General features: G+C 50.0%; 1 protein-coding gene, 1 long non-coding RNA gene and 2 other non-coding genes across 4 annotated transcripts; all 4 read right to left on the bottom strand.

Annotated features, from left to right (window-relative positions):
- Nucleotides 1-556: 556 nt before the first annotated feature.
- Nucleotides 557-3,275, bottom strand: LOC102549726 (uncharacterized). The gene is made up of 6 exons (NR_110713.1): nucleotides 3,159-3,275; nucleotides 2,842-2,972; nucleotides 2,617-2,658; nucleotides 2,364-2,404; nucleotides 1,090-1,239; nucleotides 557-842 (listed from the first exon to the last, which is right to left on the bottom strand). It is a non-coding gene; the product is annotated as an uncharacterized LOC102549726 (long non-coding RNA).
- On the bottom strand, nucleotides 1,361-1,426 carry Snord52 (small nucleolar RNA, C/D box 52). Its single transcript, XR_005497883.1, has one exon. It is a non-coding gene; the product is annotated as a small nucleolar RNA SNORD52 (small nucleolar RNA).
- Nucleotides 2,492-2,555, bottom strand: Snord48 (small nucleolar RNA, C/D box 48). Its single transcript, XR_005497884.1, has one exon. It is a non-coding gene; the product is annotated as a small nucleolar RNA SNORD48 (small nucleolar RNA).
- Nucleotides 3,276-6,616: 3,341 nt separating the features above from the next.
- Nucleotides 6,617-9,072, bottom strand: Hspa1b (heat shock protein family A (Hsp70) member 1B). The gene is given in 1 exon segment (NM_001329896.1): nucleotides 6,617-9,072. A coding segment is annotated over 1 exon segment (1,926 nt). The 5' UTR covers nucleotides 8,895-9,072; the 3' UTR covers nucleotides 6,617-6,968.
- Nucleotides 9,073-19,328: the final 10,256 nt, after the last annotated feature.

Genomic DNA, 19,328 nt, shown 5'->3' with positions numbered 1-19,328 from the left:
GCAGTCATTATGTGCCCATGTGGTTAGATTCAAGAGTGCACGCCAAGTACTCGAACAACCATACCCCAATCTTCCTAGAAGTTGTGGCTCTGGGGCACTCCTGGGTGCTGGAGTTAACTCACCAGGTAGACACACCTGGGATGTTTACTGGTGGGGTCTCCAGAAGGCTAGGGTTTAATACCCAGGGTCTAAATGCCCAGGGGGACTTGATGCTGTCCTTTACCCTTGGCAGAAAAGCTTAGGGTATGCACAGAAGAGGCTGACTCATTCCTAGCAGGAAGATCTGAGAGATCCAGACTGCAATCTTGGGCTAAAACTGAAGTCAGCCTGACAAGTTTACTAAACCACACTGTTCAGCTTCCAGGACAGCAGGTAACAGGGCTAAGTTAAGGGAGCCTGACCCAGACACCATGAAGTGACAGATCAACAGCTGCTCCTGCAGAGGTCTTAGCTCCTGGGCATTTGATGTACGCAGGCAGTGGGGGAACAGACCAGACCCTTCTGTGGCAGTTAAAATCTTTTCATATCCCCCCAAAGAGTGACACCAACAGTCAAATTAAGTGCTTTTAAAGGATTTTATTAGAAGCAGGAAACCATGCACTTCCATTGCAAGCCATTGTAAGCAGAAAAACAGATACACTTCAGGCAAGGTAGGCTTTTATTACATTGGCTAATGCTCATGTTCAAGTGAGGCTCTGGTTCAGTCTGGGCTGCCACCTGCCATGCCTGTGATGTGGGACAGCCAGCACCCACGGCTTTGCGGCCTTTCACGCTCGGATAGCTGGCAACAAGGCAGTAGTAAAAAGGAGTCCAACTTGTCAGTTTTGAGTAGCAGCTAAGGCCTGAAAATTAAGAAGAATGTATTTCAGGACCACACAAAGCTGGGCTATGTGCTTCAAATCCAGGACATTTTAACAAGGTCAGCAACAGTCAGCATTACAACCCGCAAGTGATGACTTCATTGTGCTTGTTAACTTTACAGGCCCCAGTGACTGGCATCTCATAAGACAAAGCCTTCAACAGCCCCCTCCTCCCCCAGGCTCTTAGTCACGCTTTATTACAGTGAATTAACCACAGCACAGCACTCACCTTCCCAGCACAGAGGACAAAGGGCTTGTTAGACAATGAGATGATCATGACATTCTAGTCACTTGTAGGAACTCCACCTTAGTCTGGGTCCTAGGTTAGCCCACATCTAGGTGAGGGGATGGGGCCCCTGGGCGGCCTTCAGACATCGCCCTGGAAGAGTTAATTAAGACAATCGATGAGAAGCAGGAACAGGGCATGTACCTCAATAGAGCCAGTGCTGGAACATGGTTCCATCTCAAGGAAGAGGAGTAAGAATTCAGGTTCCCCAAATGAGTCAGATTTATAGTTGACATCAAGGGCAGAGTCAGAGACTCTAGTCTGTGAAATCATCATTCTCAATTGAGGGAGACCCAAACCAAGGGCAGCATCCAGGGATGTTAATCCAGAGAGACAGTAAGAACAGGGTGTGGTAGCCCGTGTCTGTACTGTTAGGTTTAGACTGTTACAGAGCTGCAAAAACCCAAAACCACTCTGGAGACTGAAATAGAACCTAAAATCATAACGAAAAAGTGACACAACCCCAAGCCAAGCACTAGGACTAAAGCCATCCTGGACTGAATGAGCCCGTCTGAATACCCCAAAACATGGTCTAGAGCAGTGGCTCTCCACCCTTAGTCACCAAGGGAGCTTTACACAGGGCTCCCAGATAGGACACCCTGCATATCGCATCAGCACCAAAGACTAGATATGAAGAAGCAACGAAATAACTTTGATGGTTGGGAACATAACACGAGGAACTGTATTAAAGGTTTGCAGGGGGGGCTGGGGATTTAGCTCAGTGGTAGAGCGCTTACCTAGGAAGCGCAAGGCCCTGGGTTCGGTCCCCAGCTCCGAAAAAAGAACCAAAAAAAAAAAAAAAAAGGTTTGCAGGGTCAGGAAGGCTGAGAACTACTGTTTAGTGCCACTCTATTGGCATACAAAGATTAAAAGGACAAGAAAATGACCAAGGTGGCTCGTGGATATTAACTTACCACCCTAGTTTAGTTAACTAGATTCGTTAACTAGTTTAGATTAGTTGCTATCTAAAAAAGCAAGATGGGCGCCATGGTGGCTTGCCTGGAGACTGGCTAAGGCCTGCCCTATCTTAAGGACAAAGCCATGGGCAGGGCGGGGTGGGGTGGGGGGTGCACGCCAGTCGAAAGCACAGACAAGTGGATGAAGGATCAGGGCAACCAGGGCTACATGGAAAACCCTGTCTGCAACCCCTCCCCCACAACAAGTCAAGTAAGGGAGCAGAAACCCAAGAAAAACGTCTTTTGGACACTAATACTAACCTTCCTTCGAGCATAGGCAGCCAGCGAGTGTCGGCAAAGCCCTAATGGAAAGACACAGAAGCCCATCACTATTAACTCCAGGGGACGAAAGCTCAAACCCCAATACTGCAGATTTTGGACGCGGGGACGGTCAGCGCGCTGCGGTGATGGCGTCAGCGAAGACACTCAGAATCACCAGAAGTCATCATTACCGTCCTTTTTCCCCGGTGCCAGCCCCTCCTCACACCGCCCACCACTCGTGCCATCCGCTTACCATTCATTGTGCTCCTGGGTCCCGCAGGCGAAGGTCAGGCGCCTGGAAGAGACCACTGAGTGAGCCCACATCCAAGAGACTGGGTCCAGCAGCCCCCCACCCCGGGCTGGGTCAGTTAGAAGGGGTGGCGTCACGTGGACATCAGAAACTCTAGTCTGTAAATGTGGGTCATCCTACCCGGCCCCACACCGCAGAGACAACCCCCCCCCCAGGACCCCAGGATACCTGCTGTACCAGGCCGACCCGCGTCTCGCCTTCCGGAGTCCACAGACGCCGGAGAGATCGGGGGTGGGGGGGAGCAGTGGAGGAGAGAAGACCAGGGAGCCAGGTCCTGCTGGTTGGCGAAGGTCAGGAGCCTGGAAGAGACCACTGAGTGAGCACAGATCCGAGAGAATCGGGCCAGCACTCCCCCACCCTGGGCTGGGTCAGTTACAAGGGGTGGCGTCACGTGGACATCAGAAACTCTAGTCTGTAAATGTGAGTCATCCTACCCGGCCCCACACCGCAGAGACACCCCCACCCCAGACAGGGCACCAGGATACCTGCTGCACTAGGGCGACCCGCGTCTTGTCCCCCAGAGTCCATAGACTCCGCAGAGATCGGTGGGGAACAGCAGAGAGGGGAAGAAAAAGAAGCCATGAGAGCAGGCGCACAAAGAGACCAGCAGCCGCCCGCCTCCGTCCTTTATACCCGCGCGGGGGTCCTGACGGACATAGTCGTCTTCTCCTATGCCTGACTTGCTCGCGCTGACGAATGCGAAGGGAACAAAGAGGAATTATGTTTCTCACTGTCCTGGGTGGAGAATCGTGTATGTGACGACAATTTGATAAACGACCAAGCCAAAGTAAAGGAAAAAAAAATAAACAAGCGAAACAGGCAGCCTAAACACCAAGGTTGGGTAAAGACCCTGGAGATCCTGCAGGGTAGATTCGCTCTTTGGTCTCCTACAGGCTTGTGGCTTTAGGGATTCTGTACTCTTGCTTGGATCCAGTCTACCCGAGAGGACTCATATTGCCTCCACAGCCAGAAAAATGTCAGTTTGCACCTTAGCTTCTGCTCTGCGTTAAATATATATATATGTTTATATATATTTATATATGTATAAATTTATATAAATATATATATATATTTATATTTAACGAGTGCTCTGTTGCATGTACACCCGCATGCCAGAAGAGGGCATCAGATTCCGTTATACATGGTCATGGACATTTGATTGCTGGGAATTGAACTCAGGACCTCAGGAAAAGCAGCCAGTGTGCTCTTAACTGATGGGCCATCTCACCAGCCCCTACATTTTTATTTAAAGGGAAATAAAGACACACACACACACACACACACACACACACACACACACACACACACCTGCTCATATATAGTCTAAGATGGGTTTTCAAACATGCCTAGAATTATAGGCACGACACACTACTCACTACTGTGCTGGGACACTTTTGTCATTAAAAAAAAAAGATTGGGGTGGGGGGGATGGTATTGGTTGACGATACGGTTTCTCTGTGTAACCGTGTCTGTCCTGGAACTTGCTCTGTAGACTAGGCTAGCCTCGAACTCACAGACATCTACTTGCCTCTGTCTCCTGAGTGCTGGGATTAAAAGCATACACCACCACTGGCCAACTTTTAAGAAATATTTTTTAAAGATTTATTTATTGGGGCTGGGGATTTAGCTCAGTGGTAGAGCGCTTACCTAGGAAGCGCAAGGCCCTGGGTTCGGTCCCCAGCTCCGAAAAAAAGAAACCAAAAAAAAAAAAAAAAGATTTATTTATTATATACAGTGTAGCTGTTTTCAGATACACCAAAGAAAGCAACAGATCTCATTACAGATGGTTGTGAGCCACCATGTGGTTGCTGGGAATTAAACTCAGGACCTCTAGGAAGAGCAGTCTGCTCTTAACCACTGAGCCATCTCTCCAGCCCAAGAAATATTTTTAAATTGACCTTATTTGTGTCTATGTGTGTTACATCAAGTTGTAAGCTGCCTGGCGATGGGTGCGGGGAACTGAACCCGGGACCTCAGAAAGATGGGTAAGTGCTCCTGACCATTGAGCCATTGTTCCAGCACTTTGTCATTTTTTTGAGACAGCAATTCTGTACTACAACAGTCAACGCTACTGATTCCTTTTCCTAAATGCTGGAATTGCATGTGGGAGCCACTATAGGCTGCTCTCTTCATGTCAAAATACATTTTGTCTGGGAAGCACTGATGCCCACTTTAATCCCAGCACTCAAGGTCAGGGGCAGGTAGATCTCTGTGAGGTGGAGGCCAGCCAGGGCTGCACAGAGAGACATTGGCCCAGAACATAACAACGTTTTTAAAAACCTAAGGATCCTACAGTAATTATGTATTTGTAAGTTTCTCAGTTCCTAGAGGCCCAGGTTCCATCTGGAAGACTTACAGGAAGACTCTTCAGTTCCAAACTGTGTGCAGGTGCAGGCCAGAAACGACTTCTAACAGTCTTAAATGGCTGACGAATTAACCACTTCTCTAACAAGGAATTCATGAGCATAATTGCCTCAATTAAACTATTGCTGAAGACTTCTTTACCCTAGGATGTCCTTAACGTGTCTGTTTGGACATGCTAAAATTACATGTGGTTTACACCTCACCCAACTGATTGGTTCGTTCTCCATGGAGCCAGGGACTGAATTGCGGGCCTCATGCACACATAGCAACCGATCTCTGTTGACCCACACCCCCCAGCTCTCAAAGGATGGCATTACCCCACTAGAATGAACACCCATGGATCCAAAGGCTTGAGGTGAAAGCAACTCTTTCCCCTACGTTCTGCCTGCTTCTTTGAGCCATGGACATGGTAAGTGGTCTTCTCCATCACCAGACCTACTGCCTGGGAAGAGGGAGGGGGATCCTGGGGATAAAGTGAGTGGGTGAGGTGGCAGGTGCCCATAATCCATTGGAGAGGCAGATACAGGAGTCAGGGCAGCCTGGTCTAAATAATGACTTCCGACTCAGTTAGGGCTACATGGGAAGGATGTCTCTGCCTCTGTCTCTCACACACACAACACACAGACCATCCCTGCCCCAAAAAGGAAAGAAAAAGATAGCAAGACATGTTGTCTTCAGCTGGTGGGTTCAGGGGTGTGGTCTGGAACTGGTGAATTGAAAGCTCAGCAGAGCTAAAGAGAAAGTGTAAGTACAGCCAGGGCAACCTGGTAAGAAATCTCTAAAAGTAATAAAGGGCTGGAGAGAGGGCTCAGAAGTTAAGAGCACTGACTGCTCTTGAAGAGGTCCTGAGTTCAAATCCCAGCAACCACATGGTGGCTCACAGCCATCTGTAATGGGATCTGATGCCCTCTTCTGGTGTCTCTGAAGACAGCTACATTGTACTTATATATAATAAGTAAATAAATCTTAAAAAAAAAAAAAAAAGTAATAAGGAAGCCAGGTTTGGGAAAGGCATGTGGATCCGAAATCGAGGCCAGCCAGGGCTACACAGAGAGACCCTGTCTTGAAAAACAAAACAAGACAAAACAAAAACCCAACCGACAACCAACAACCCCTGCAATTTTCAATGTCCGAGGCTACCACTGTGGAAAGGTCGTCTGACTCCAACAGAGGTCTCGACCCATAAGTTGGGAAACAGTTCTGGTTCAGCCCTGGAGGGCTAAGAGAACTGAGTCATCATAGCCCTAAGAGTCCCTCTTCCACTGACCCCCAACTACAGCACCACCCTACTGTTCCCCCCAATGAGTCCTACCCTCAAACCGAATACCTGCATTTTCTGCATAACTGCGCTGAAAACCCACACTTTTTTTTTTTTTGGTTCTTTTTTCGGAGCTGGGGACCGAACCCAGGGCCTTGCGCTTCCTAGGCAAGCGCTCTACCACTGAGCTCAATCCCCAACCCCAAAACCCACACTTCTAACCAAAGTACCCAAACCCCATTTCCCCGTCATCGCAAAGCTAAGAAATCCACATGAACCCAGAATCCATTAGCCCTCCCAACATACACACGGACAAAACATACTTGTAACATTTTATTTTGAATGTTTAAGTTACAAAAGATAACTTTTTTTCTCAGTTTGTAGGGATGCAAGGAAAAAACTGTACACAGGGTGGCAGTGCTGAGGTGTTCGCAGGAAGGAAACACCATTTTTACACAGCTACTTAGATTAAACGCAAAGAACATGCAACCTTAATTTGAATATATAAAAAACCCACGAGCATACAAAATGTAACAAACTCAAATCAATTACCGTATAAAAGGCTGTAACTTTAAACTGAACTCCGGAGAGAAGGAGTAACTTGATAAGAATCGTGCACCAGCAGCCATCAAGAGTCTGTCTCTAGCCAACACCCTGAGAGCCAGAAAAGCCTCTAATCCACCTCCTCGATGGTGGGCCCCGACCCAGAGCCTCCCTTGGGCGCCTGGGCCCCGAAGCCCCCAGCCCCGGGAGCACCCGCACCCTGATACAGCCCGCTGATGATCGGGTTGCACACCCGCTCCAGCTCCTCCCGCTTGTGCACGAACTCCTCTTTCTCAGCCAGCGTGTTAGAGTCCAGCCAGGAGATGACCTCCTGGCACTTGTCCAGCACCTTCTTCTTGTCAGCCTCGCTGATCTTGCCCTTGAGACCCTCGTCCTCCACGGCGCTCTTCATGTTGAAGGCATAGGACTCGAGCGCATTCTTGGCAGCCACCCTCTCGCGCTGCACCTCGTCCTCCGCCTTGTAGCGCTCGGCCTCCTGCACCATGCGCTCGATCTCCTCCTTGCTCAGGCGGCCCTTGTCGTTGGTGATGGTGATCTTGTTGGCCTTGCCGGTGCTCTTGTCAGTGGCCGTGACGTTCAGGATGCCGTTGGCGTCGATGTCGAAGGTCACCTCGATCTGGGGCACGCCCCTGGGAGCCGGCGGGATGCCGCTCAACTCGAAGCGCCCCAGCAGGTTGTTGTCGCGCGTCATGGCCCTCTCGCCCTCGTACACCTGGATCAGCACCCCGGGCTGGTTGTCCGAGTAGGTGGTGAAGGTCTGCGTCTGCTTGGTGGGGATGGTGGAGTTGCGCTTGATGAGCGCCGTCATCACGCCGCCCGCGGTCTCCAGACCCAGCGACAGCGGCGCCACGTCCAGCAGCAGCAGGTCCTGCACGTTCTCCGACTTGTCCCCCATCAGGATGGCCGCCTGCACCGCCGCCCCGTAGGCCACCGCCTCGTCCGGATTGATGCTCTTGTTCAGGTCGCGCCCGTTGAAGAAGTCCTGCAGCAGCTTCTGCACCTTGGGGATGCGCGTCGAGCCGCCCACCAGCACCAGGTCGTGGATCTGCGCCTTGTCCAGCTTGGCGTCGCGCAGGGCCTTCTCCACGGGCTCCAGCGTGCCGCGGAACAGGTCCGAGCACAGCTCCTCGAACCGCGCCCGCGTGATGGACGTGTAGAAGTCGATGCCCTCGAACAGAGAGTCGATCTCCAGGCTGGCCTGGGTGCTGGACGACAGCGTCCTCTTGGCCCTCTCGCACGCCGTGCGCAGTCGCCGCACCGCGCGCTTGTTCTGGCTGATGTCCTTCTTGTGCTTCCTCTTGAACTCCTCCACGAAGTGGCTCACCAGCCGGTTGTCGAAGTCCTCCCCGCCCAGGTGCGTGTCGCCCGCCGTGGCCTTCACCTCGAAGATGCCGTCGTCGATCGTCAGGATGGACACGTCGAACGTGCCGCCCCCCAGGTCGAAGATGAGCACGTTGCGCTCGCCCTTGCCGGTCCGGTCCAGCCCGTAGGCGATGGCGGCCGCCGTGGGCTCGTTGATGATCCGCAGCACGTTCAGACCCGCGATCACGCCCGCGTCCTTGGTGGCCTGCCGCTGCGAGTCGTTGAAGTAGGCGGGCACGGTGATCACCGCGTTGGTCACCGGGTGGCCCAGGTACGCCTCGGCGATCTCCTTCATCTTGGTCAGCACCATGGACGAGATCTCCTCCGGGTAGAACGACCGGTTCTCGCCCTTGTAGTTCACCTGCACCTTGGGCTTGTCGCCGTCGTTCACCACCTGGAAGGGCCAGTGCTTCATGTCCGACTGCACCACCGGGTCGCCGAACTTGCGGCCGATCAGCCGCTTCGCGTCGAACACGGTGTTCTGCGGGTTCAGCGCCACCTGGTTCTTGGCGGCGTCCCCGATGAGCCGCTCGGTGTCGGTGAAGGCCACGTAGCTGGGGGTCGTGCGGTTGCCCTGGTCGTTGGCGATGATCTCCACCTTGCCGTGCTGGAACACGCCCACGCACGAGTAGGTGGTGCCCAGGTCGATGCCGATCGCTGTTTTCTTGGCCATGTCGCCGCTCTCTGCTTCTGGAAGGTTGCGCTTGGCGGCGGGGATGCTCTGGGGAAGGGTGCGCTCCGCTGGGGGATGCTCTGGAGAAGGTTGCGCTTCGCGGTGGGGATGCTCTGGGAGAGGCTGGTCTTGCCCGAGGTTCTGGAACGCGCCGCTTGCTCCGCTTCTCTGCTTCTCTGCGAGTGGAACCAGAAACTGGTTCTGTCAGATTAGGAGGAGGAATCTGGTGTCCTGCGCGCCGCCCTGCGCCTTTAAGGAGCCTCCTCCGGCCCCGCCCACCCTCCCATGGGCCAATCAGCGAGCGGGAGGAGGCCTTGGGGCCAGGAATCTTCCAGCAGTTTCGGGTCTGTTAGAGCTTCTCCGCCTCCCATGAGTAATCCATGTTGAGGGTACCGCCCTTGTCCAGAACTCTCCAGACGGATCTGGGCTTCGCTGGACAGATTGGATTCCTGAGGCGGGGGGTGGTAGGAAGTGCTTGTTCCGGTTGTGACAGTGTTGCCATGGCGACGCAAGGTAGCGGTCTCTGTATGTGAAGCTGAGAAGGGTCAGCTCCTGAAAGTGCTGGGCGGTGAGAGACATTTGGGAATCAGACCAGGGAGGGAGTTTAAGGTGTACAAATTCTTCCTACAGGATGGCGGACGCAGAAAGTTTCTCAAAACGGGAGGGATAACGCTTGGCTAAGAAGTCTGTGATTGGGTCCTGCCTGGAAGTGACAGCGTGGGGGGGGCGCCTGTGGAATGCTCGCCTGTCTGTGTCTGCCCCCCACTCCCTCCATTTTAGGTTTAAATAGGGAAAGAGAAGAGATCTTGCAGTATAGTTTATTCGCTTTGCTGTCTTTATGTCACGCTTAACGTACAAGTACATCGCCTGTGGAGTTTTCACGGTTTTCAAAAGAACATCATTGTGTAAACACTCGGTTCTCATGTTAGGAGGACCTGTGACCCAAAAAAGGAAAGTGTCCCAGGACGGGGAGAGCAAGGTTTAATCGACCGACCGTGCCAGGCTGCAAGCCGCTCCCTTTGCCTCAGGCGGCAGCCTGGCATTAGAAAGGAGAAAAAAAAAAACTTTCGGTAGAGGGTGGGGCAGAGGGACTGCAGCGAGTCAAGGTCAGCCTAGGTTACAGAGGCAGACCCTGTCCCAAAAGATTAATAGAAGAAGAATGCTGAGGATGGCTGCTTGGCTTCTCCTTCACACAGCTGCTCCTTGCCAGGCACTGTTCTATTCTGTGCTGTAGTAACCTCAGGGTTGACTTAAGAGTTTGCTGATTCTTCTGTGTCTGCTGCCCCTGTCAGTTCACCTTTCCTAGGTGGAGAGATGGTGTGTCCTGTCCTCTGATAGCATCTGGCCTCACAGTGCTGTTAACTCCGACTTTTGGGTGAGACCCTAAGCAGAGGTGTCGGGACCCACCTACTAGTTTATGTGGTTAGCTTTTTGTCCTAGACATCACCTTTCCGTCCCTTGTCTGTCCCCTACCTCCTCTCATTATAAATATGTTTAGCTGTCAGTGATGTCCCTTTTTCTTCTTCCGGGCTCCTCCTTCCGTGTACGAATTAAAGACCCCCTAGTTAGATGTCTTGAAACAGTATGAGGTTACTGGGTATGGTGGCCCACCTCTGTAGTCCTCATGCTTTGGAGGGGGAGGCAGGAGGATGAAGAGTTTGAGGCTAGCCCAATCTACATTAGAGCCTGTTTTGTTTTGTTTTTTTTTGTTTTTTTTTTTTGTTTTTGGTTTTTTTTTTTTTTTGGTTCTTTTTTTCGGAGCTGGGGACCGAACCCAGGGCCTTGCGCTTCCTAGGTAAGCGCTCTACCACTGAGCTAAATCCCCAGCCCCGAGCCTGTTTTTTAAAAAAAGAATAGATTGCATTAGAGTCTTAGTTCTGAGGTAACAGTCCACAGCAGGGAGTAATTGTCTCACACACACACATACACAGAGAGAGAGAGAGAGAGAGAGAGAGAGAGAGAGAGAGAGAGAGAGAGAGAGACTGTCTCTCTCTCTCACACACATACACACGCACACATCTTTTGTTTTCATTTTTTCTTTTTTCTAACTTTTTTATTTCTTGTTTTCTTTTTCAAAATAGGGGCTCATGTAGCCCAGGCTAGCCTTAAACTCTTGCTCCTCCAGCCTTGACACCCAAGTGCTGGAATTCCAGACTCCCACAAGCACTATAAGCTACCCACACAGGTCCCTGAGTGTAAATTGGAGGAAGCATTTTTCTGGAGGGGACCCTGCTTATAAACATCACTCCGTGTGTGTGTGTGTGTGTGTGTGTGTGTGTGTGTGTGTATGTGTGTGTGTATGTATGTGTATGTGTGTGACAGAGTGTGTCTGTGTCTGTGTGTCTGTATGTCTGTGTGACAGAGTGTGTGTGACAGAATATGTGTGTCTGTATGTGTGTGTGACAGAGTATGTGTGTGTCTGTGTGTATGTATGTGACAGAGTGTGTCTGTGTCTGTGTGTCTGTATGTATGTGTGACAGAGTGTGTGTGTGTCTGTGTGTGTCTGTGTGTCTGTGTCTGTATGTGTGTGTGATAGAGTGTGTGTGTGTTTGTGTGTGTGTGTGTGTGTGCATGTGTGTGTGACAGAGAGTGTGTGTCTGTATGTGTCTATGTGTGTATGTGTGTGTGTGACAGAGAGTGTGTATGTGTCTGTGTGTCTGTGTGTGTATGTATGTGTGTGTCTGTGTGTGTGTGTGACAGAGTGTATGTGTGTGTATGTGTGTGTGACAGAGTGTGTCTGTGTCTGTGTGTGATAGAGTGTGTGTGTCTGTATGTGTGCATGTGTGTGTGACAGAGTGTGTGTGTCTGTGTGTGTGTATGTGTGCATGTGTGTGACAGAGTGTGTGTGTCAGTGTGTGTGTGTATGTGTGCATGTGTGTGTGACAGAGAGTGTGTGTGTGTCTGTATGTGTCTGTGTATGTATGTATGTGTGTGTCTGTATGTGTGTGTGACAGAGTGTGTGTCTGTGTGTCTGTGTGTGTGACAGAGTGTGTGTATCTGTGTGTGCATGTGTGTGACAGAGTGTGTGTGTGTGTGTGTGCGCACGCGTGTGCGCGAGAGCATATCTCTTCTGGGAATCCAAGGGCATTGCATTGTTTGTGCTGTAGTTTGCTGACCTCAGCCAGTGTTTGGAAGATGCTGCTTCATAGATGCTCTGTTTGTGTGGGCAGATCTGGCCTGCAGCAGCTTGTTCCATAGTTAGACCTAATGAATTCAGTTCTAATGAATCACCATCCTGATCTAGTCAAACTGGTTAAACCTCAAGAATTTTTCCATGACTCTCTGCACCTCTGGCTGGGGATTCCTCCGAGAGTCCATGTTAGTTAGCTACCCAGAGACCAGCAAACGCCATTCCCTTAGAGGCCTGCTCACCCCCACCCTTGGCCACTAACAGTCTTGGGGTTCACTCTTGCCCTGTGAACCAGCAATTCTTAGAGCACGCTTTCAAAGAGAATGTGAGTCAGGGTCTCATTCTGCAGCAAAGGAGTTCTGGGACTCTGTGCCTAGAAGCTGGACTTGAGCTAAGTGAGATCCTCTTGTCTGGCCACACTAGTGCCAGGATTAACAGAAACAGCCACTGTACCTGTGTCCATTTCTCCACAAGAAAGTATTTGAAATTTTGTCTGTCCCCTTAGCCTGGGTACTTCTGAGGCAAAAGCACAGTGGTAGGTTTAATTGTGGAAGGCTGGAGGGTCTGAAAAAAAACCCAAGCCACTGGGGCTGTTGCTCATTGGTAGAAAACATGCGTAGTATCCAAGATGCCCTGGATTTAATTCCCAGCACCGCTCCCCCACCCCCAACATAAACACACACACACACACACACACACATATACACACACACACACAAACACACAGAGAGACACATACACCTACACACACACAAACACAGAGAGACACATACACATACACACACACACAAACACACAGAGACACATACACACACACAGACACACGTGCACAGAGACACACATACACAAACACAAACACACACATACAAACACATACACATACATACACACACAAACATACACACACACAAACACACACACACACAAACACACACACAGACACACACGTGCACAGAGACACACATACACAAACACACACAAACACACACACACAAACACATACACACACAGACACAGACACAGACACACACACACACAGACACACACACACACACACACACACACACACACACACACACACACAGACCAAGACAAGTTTGGTAGTTTGGTTCATTCAGGAATTAGGCTTTTATTGAGTTCCATATTTGGAAGCAACAGTGTTCAGAGTTCTGAAGCTGGGAGGACGTCGAAGGACTTTCAAGGGGCAGGGAGTGTCAGGGGCAGGAGAAGAAGCCAAGAACACTTGAGGAGAGAGATCCTTCCTCAGCCAGAGGCTCCAGCAACCCTCCCACCCCGCTACCCCGGCTTTATAATGCTTCTCAAAACAGCCCTGTTTTCCCCTCAGTCCCCTTGTTTTTAAAAGTTGGTATAATTCTAAGCCTACCTAGGGGAAACCAAAAGGAAAAGCATCATGAACTCCAGAGGCTGGCTTTCTGTTGGGTTTTTTATTTGGTGTGTGTGTGTGTGTGTGTGTGTGTGTGTGTGTGTGTGTGTGTGTGTTTGTCTGTGAGAGAGAGAGAGAGAGAGAGAGAGAGAGAGAGAGAGAGAGAGAGAGAGAGAGAGATCTAGTTCTAGCTGGCTGAAACTCACACTGGTTCTTCTGCCTCCTCTGCTCAAGTGCAGGTTTCACCAGGATAGGCACCCGCCTTGCTGAGACAGGCATTTCTTAAGCAAATTTCAATGGCTTAGGTGACGAGATGATTCCAGAAACTTCTGGTGAGGTGACTTGTAAGAACACTCTTGGTTGGTGGGAGACCAGGTGTCTGGAATCTACCCCTTGGCCAAGGGTGGGTTGTTGTGGTTTGTTTTGTCCTTTACTTTTTAACAGTGAAGTACACGTGTGCTACGAAACTACCCACGTCTCTGTATGATCATCTCAAAATAGAGCTAAGGATATCCACTTCAGGCTGGTGTGACATGTGCTGAGAGGCCGAGGCAAGAGGATGCCCTGAGACCTTAACCAACCTGGGTCACAGGAAGAAACCCTGCCTGGAACAGCAAATCTGGTGCCTGCTGGCACTGTAGCCCAGCTTTTTTTTTTTTCTTTTAAGATTTATTTATTGTATATGAGTACACCATAGCTGTCTTCAGACACACCAGGAGAGGGCATTAGATCTCATTACAGGTGGTTGTGAGCCACCACATGGTTGCTGGGATTTGAACTCAGGACCTCTGGAAGAGCAGTCAGTGCTCCTAATCCATCTCTCTAGCTCCATAGTCCAGCCGTTGCTCTGTTTGCCTGGTGTGTGCCACGCCCAGGGTTAAGTCCCTGGCACCACAAAACCGGGTCTGGTATCACATATCCGTAATGCCATCGGTAGGGTAGAGGCAGGGGGATCAGAAGTCTAAGGCTATCCTGGGCTACTCAGTGAGCTTGTAGGCAACCTGGAATACAGGAGACCGTGTCTCAGGAAATAAACACCCCCAAACTCAGACAAGTGTGCCCGAGGCGGTGGGTTCCCCTTCTTTCCTGGCTGGTCCCACCCACTCAGATCCAGCGACTAACTCACCCTTGGTGAGGCACTCACGAAGCTAGGACCCATTCCCAGGCATGTGGAATTACTTTGAATTTAGCATGAAAGCTGTGGTAAAGCCAGGGATGGTGGCTTCTTCTGTAGCCCCAGGCCTTGAGAGGTAGCAACACAGGGGTTACAAGTTTGAAGCAGCCTGGTCTCCATAGCCAGTTCCAGGCCAGCCAGGGCTACAGAGTGAGACCCTGATGCAAAACCAAACCAAACCAGCAGACGGTAGCTCCCTCTGTTCTGTTCATCTACAAGGAGGAAGGCTTCAGTTTTAGTTTCCTTGCACCCCAAAACAGTGACAGAAGGCAGGAGTGGCTTTAGTATTTTTGAGACACAAAGCTGGAGAGTGTTTTGTTTTGTTTTTTCAAGCTTTATTTTTTTTTAATGCATATGTGTATGAGTCTGTGTGTGCGTATTTGAGTATGGTTCTCTTGGAGACCAAGATAGTGTTGGGTCCCCTGGAGCTGGAGTTACATGTGGGTGCTGGAAACCCTAGGGTCCTCTGGTACCCTCTTTTTTTTTAATATTTTATTTATTTATTATATAGGAGTACACTGTAGCTGTCTTCAGACACACCAGAAGAGGGCATCAGATCTCATTACAGATGGTTGTGAGCCACCATGTGGTTGCTGGGATTTGAACTCAGGACCTTGGGAAGAGCAGTCGGTGCTCTTAACCACTGAGCCATCTCTCCAGCCCTCAAGCTTTATTTTTAACAATGTGTGTGTGCACCGTAGTGCAGGAGCTCACAGAGGACAGATAAAGGCATCGAATCCCCTGGAACCGGAATGACACGTGATCGCAAGTTCTAAACCACGGGGCCTGGGAACCAAACGCAAATCCTCTGAGGAGCCACGGCATGAACCTGCCATCTCTCCAGCCCTCGGTTAGAGGTTGTTGATTTATTTACTCATTTATTTTGGTTTTCTGCGTAGACCTGGCCTTGCTGTCCTGGAACTGTACACAGACTGACCTCAAACTCAGAGATCCATCTGCCTCAGCCCCCACAGTGCTAACAACGCCCCAACTGATTCGTGGTTTATTAAAAGACATTTTTTAAAGATTTATTCATTTATTATATATAAGTACACTGTAGCTGTCTTCACACCAGAAGAGGGCATCAGATCTCTTTACAGATGGTTGTGAGCCACCATGTGATTGCTGGGAATTGAACTCAGGACCTCTGGAAGAGCAGTCGGGGGTCTTAACCACTGAGCCATCTCTCCAGACCTTAAAGACATTTTTAAACAGAGGTTTTGAGTGGAAGCCTTGAGACTGGGAGGCACTTGGGAGTGAAGTGAGAGGCACCTGAGGCTTTTGAAAGAACAGTGGCAGACACAAATCAATTTAGTCAACACCAAGGAACCCCGACAAGCCACCGTCCCCGACCTGCACAGCCAAGAGCAGACACATATGGCCCATATTACACAGGGGCTTCACAGGAGCTCCGAAATACTGGGAAAGCCAGCACCTGTGTGTCTGGGACCCACACAACCTCCCACTTTGTTAGGCCCTACCTTGGGGTGTTTCCCTTCCCCCTCCCTGAGCCTTTCAGCCTGTTATGGCAAAAAGTTGTTTACACCCTTGGCAGCTGTTCTTGGCCCCTGTTTTGGGGCAGGGAATTTTCATGGTGTTATTTCCTGGTTCCTGGTTGGGGTCTTCCACCTGCTCTAGTACTTTTCCACTGCTTTTGCCTCTTGTATAAAAGGAGATCTCAGTAAAGGCCAGACGACATTCTTTTAACGCAAATGAACCGAGGATGTGTTTCTTCTTAAATCTCACAGGCCTACGCCCGGTTCACCACTTTTTCACAGAACCCCACGAAAAATCAGGATGAGGAAGAAGGCAGTAGGCATAAGGCAGACCTTTCTGCCCTGAGATTGCCTCTGCACTGACAGAAGGGCAGCCCTGTGAAGGTCAGGCCTCTGTAAGCTTTAAATCCAGGTGGATTAAGTGACCACCCAGGAATTCCCCTTCTGCTCCACCCTCTCAAGGCCCTGCCCCTAAGCTTCTGTCTGACCAAGCTTCCAGCTTCTCCTTGTCCGCCAGACACCAGGGAAAGAAGTCAGGCCCCTTAACCATGGCGGGGCTGGTACACAGATCTTAGGATCTTGGGATATTAAATTCAGAGCCTGACTAAACTTGCCGTTCCAGAGCAGGCTATCGGGGAGGGAAGAGAGCCAAGGGAATAGTTTGTTTGTTAAGCAGTGTTCCTGAGAATGACAGGGCAGTTCCTTCCAGGCCAAACAATTCCTCCAGGACAAAGCCAGCACAAAACCAAAGATGCAGAAGTCTGACTGACAGACTCAGTCAGGAAAGAGTGGGCCATGCCCCTAACTCCCTCTTCTCGGTATTTTTTAGGGAGTTTTAGTCTCTCTCTCACTCTGTTTCTGTCTCTCTATTTGTCTCTGTCTGTTTCTGTGTCTCTGTCTCTGTCTCTCTTGTGATTACTCAAGACAGGCTGTCCTCTGTGTAGCCCTGGCTGTCCTGAAACTTGCTTTGTAAACCAAGCTGGCCTTGAACTCAGAGATCAACCTTGCCTTTGCCTCCTTTTTTTTTTTTCTTTTCTTTTTTTCGGAGCTGGGGACCGAACCCAGGGCCTTGCGCTTGCTAGGCAAGCGCTCTACCACTGAGCTAAACCCCCAACCCCCTGCCTTTACCTCCTAAGTGCTGGGATTAAAGACATATTCCACACCCCCACCCCCACACCCATACCCACCCTGCCTCTGGCCCTTACTGTTTTTTAAATTTCTTTATAAAGTTTTTATTTTGTGTGTATGAGTGTTTTTGCATGTTTGTCTTTGCACAACCCCTGTGCCTGGTGCCTGTGGAGGCCAGATGGTTGTGAGCCAGCATTTGGGTGCTGGGAATCAAACTTGGGTCCACTGGGAAAGCAGCCAGTGCTGAGCCACCTCTTCCAGACTCTTCCCTCACTGTTTAAAGTTGCTTCTGGCTTTGTTTGTTTGCTAGACAGGGTCTTAATCTGCAAACCATGTGAGTCTTAAACTCCCAGCAATCCTCCTGACTTAGCCCTGCAAGTGCTGGGATTACTATGTCATCTCTGAGGTACTCTGAAGCTTCCTCTTCTTCCCTCTCCCCCTTGTTTCCCCCTCTCCCCCTCTCCCCCTCCTTGTCCTCTTCTCCTCCTCCCCCCTCCTCTCCTCTCTCCATTATCATGCAAGGGGGTTTATCTATGAAGCCCAGACTTCCACTCTTCCAGTACAAGTTCAGGCATGTACCACACCCCGCTCTGATTCACCATATGGAAAACATTGGAAATTTTTGTGACTTTTACGATACTGACATAAACAAATCTGGCTGCAGGAGGTGAGAAGAGAGTTTTCAGAACTGAAAATAGCCAAGCTTCTGGGTAGCCGCCCCTCCCACCTGACCCCAGCTCTGCATCCAGCTCGCTGGCTGACTGTCAGAGAGAATGCAGGTGTGTGGAGATCACGATCAATCACGATCACGATCACGGCTGTCCTGCTAAGACTAACTGCTATAATGAGTTGAGAGGGGAGGATTCATTTGGCTTACACTTCCACACTGTAGTCCATCACTGAAGGAAGTCAGGACAGGCACTCGGGAAGAAACCTGGAGGTAGAAACTGATGCAGAGGCCGTGGAGGAGAGCTGCTACTGGCTTGCTCAGCCTGCTTTTTTTTTTTCTTTCTTTCTTTTTTTAAAGAAAGATTTTATTTATTTACTTATTATATATAAGTACACTGTACCTGGTTTCAGACACACGAGAAGAGGACATCGGATCCCATTACAGATGGTTGTGAGCCACCATGTGGTTGCTGGGAGTTGAACTCAGAACCTCTTTTTTTCTTTTCTTTTCTTTTTTTTTTTTTTTTTTTTTTTTCGGAGCTGGGGACAGAACCCAGGGCCTTGCGCTTGCTAGGCAAGCGCTCTACCACTGAGCTAAATCCCCAACCCCTAACTCAGAACCTCTTAACCACTGAGCCACTTCTCCAGCCCTTATAGAGCCCAGCATCACCAGCCCAGTAGAATCATCGGCAATGGGCTGGTCCCTCCCCTATCAATCTAAGAAAATGCTCTACAGCAGATCCCACGGAGGAACTCACTCAGTTGAGGTTCCCTCCTCTCAGATGGCTCTAGCCTGTGTCAAGTTGCCCTACAACTGTCTAGCACTATGTTGTCAGGGGACACCCCTAAGAGGAGTGTTTCCTGGAATACTTAAAACAGGCAACAAGAACTGCGAAGAACGTGGGGTTGGGGATTTGGCTCAGTAGTAGAGCACTTGCCTAGCAACCGCAAGGCCCTGGGTTCGGTCCCCAGCTCCGAAAAAAAGAAAAAAAAAAAAAAAAAAAAAGCAGAAGAACTGCAAGCGTGGCCCAGCAAGAATCAATGGTCAAAGTGTTTGCATGCAAGCCCAACTTCCCGAGTTCGATACTCCAGAGCCCTCAATGGAAGAAAACTGACTCCCAAAGTAATTCTCTAACCTGTATATGAACACATATAGAGGTTTCTCTCTCTCTCTCTCTCTCTCTCTCTCTCTCTCTCTCTCTCACACACACACACACACACACTTTTAACAGTGTGATTTCTGTTCCAGCCTCCTTCCAGTTTTTTAAGATTTATTTATTTATTATGTATAAGTACACTGTAGCTGTCTTCAGACACACCAGAAGAGGGCACTTGATCCCATTACAGATGGCTGTGAGCCACCATGTGGTTGCTGGGATTTGAACTCAGGACCTCTGGAAGAGCAGTCAGTGCTCTTGACTGCTGAGCCATCTCTCCAGCCCCCAGACATAGT

The sequence above is a fragment of the Rattus norvegicus genome, chromosome 20, assembly GCF_036323735.1.
Source record: "Rattus norvegicus strain BN/NHsdMcwi chromosome 20, GRCr8, whole genome shotgun sequence".
Taxonomy (NCBI): domain Eukaryota; kingdom Metazoa; phylum Chordata; class Mammalia; order Rodentia; family Muridae; genus Rattus; species Rattus norvegicus.
Note: the sequence above shows the minus strand (reverse complement) of the source record. Positions and strands in the feature narration are given on the sequence as shown.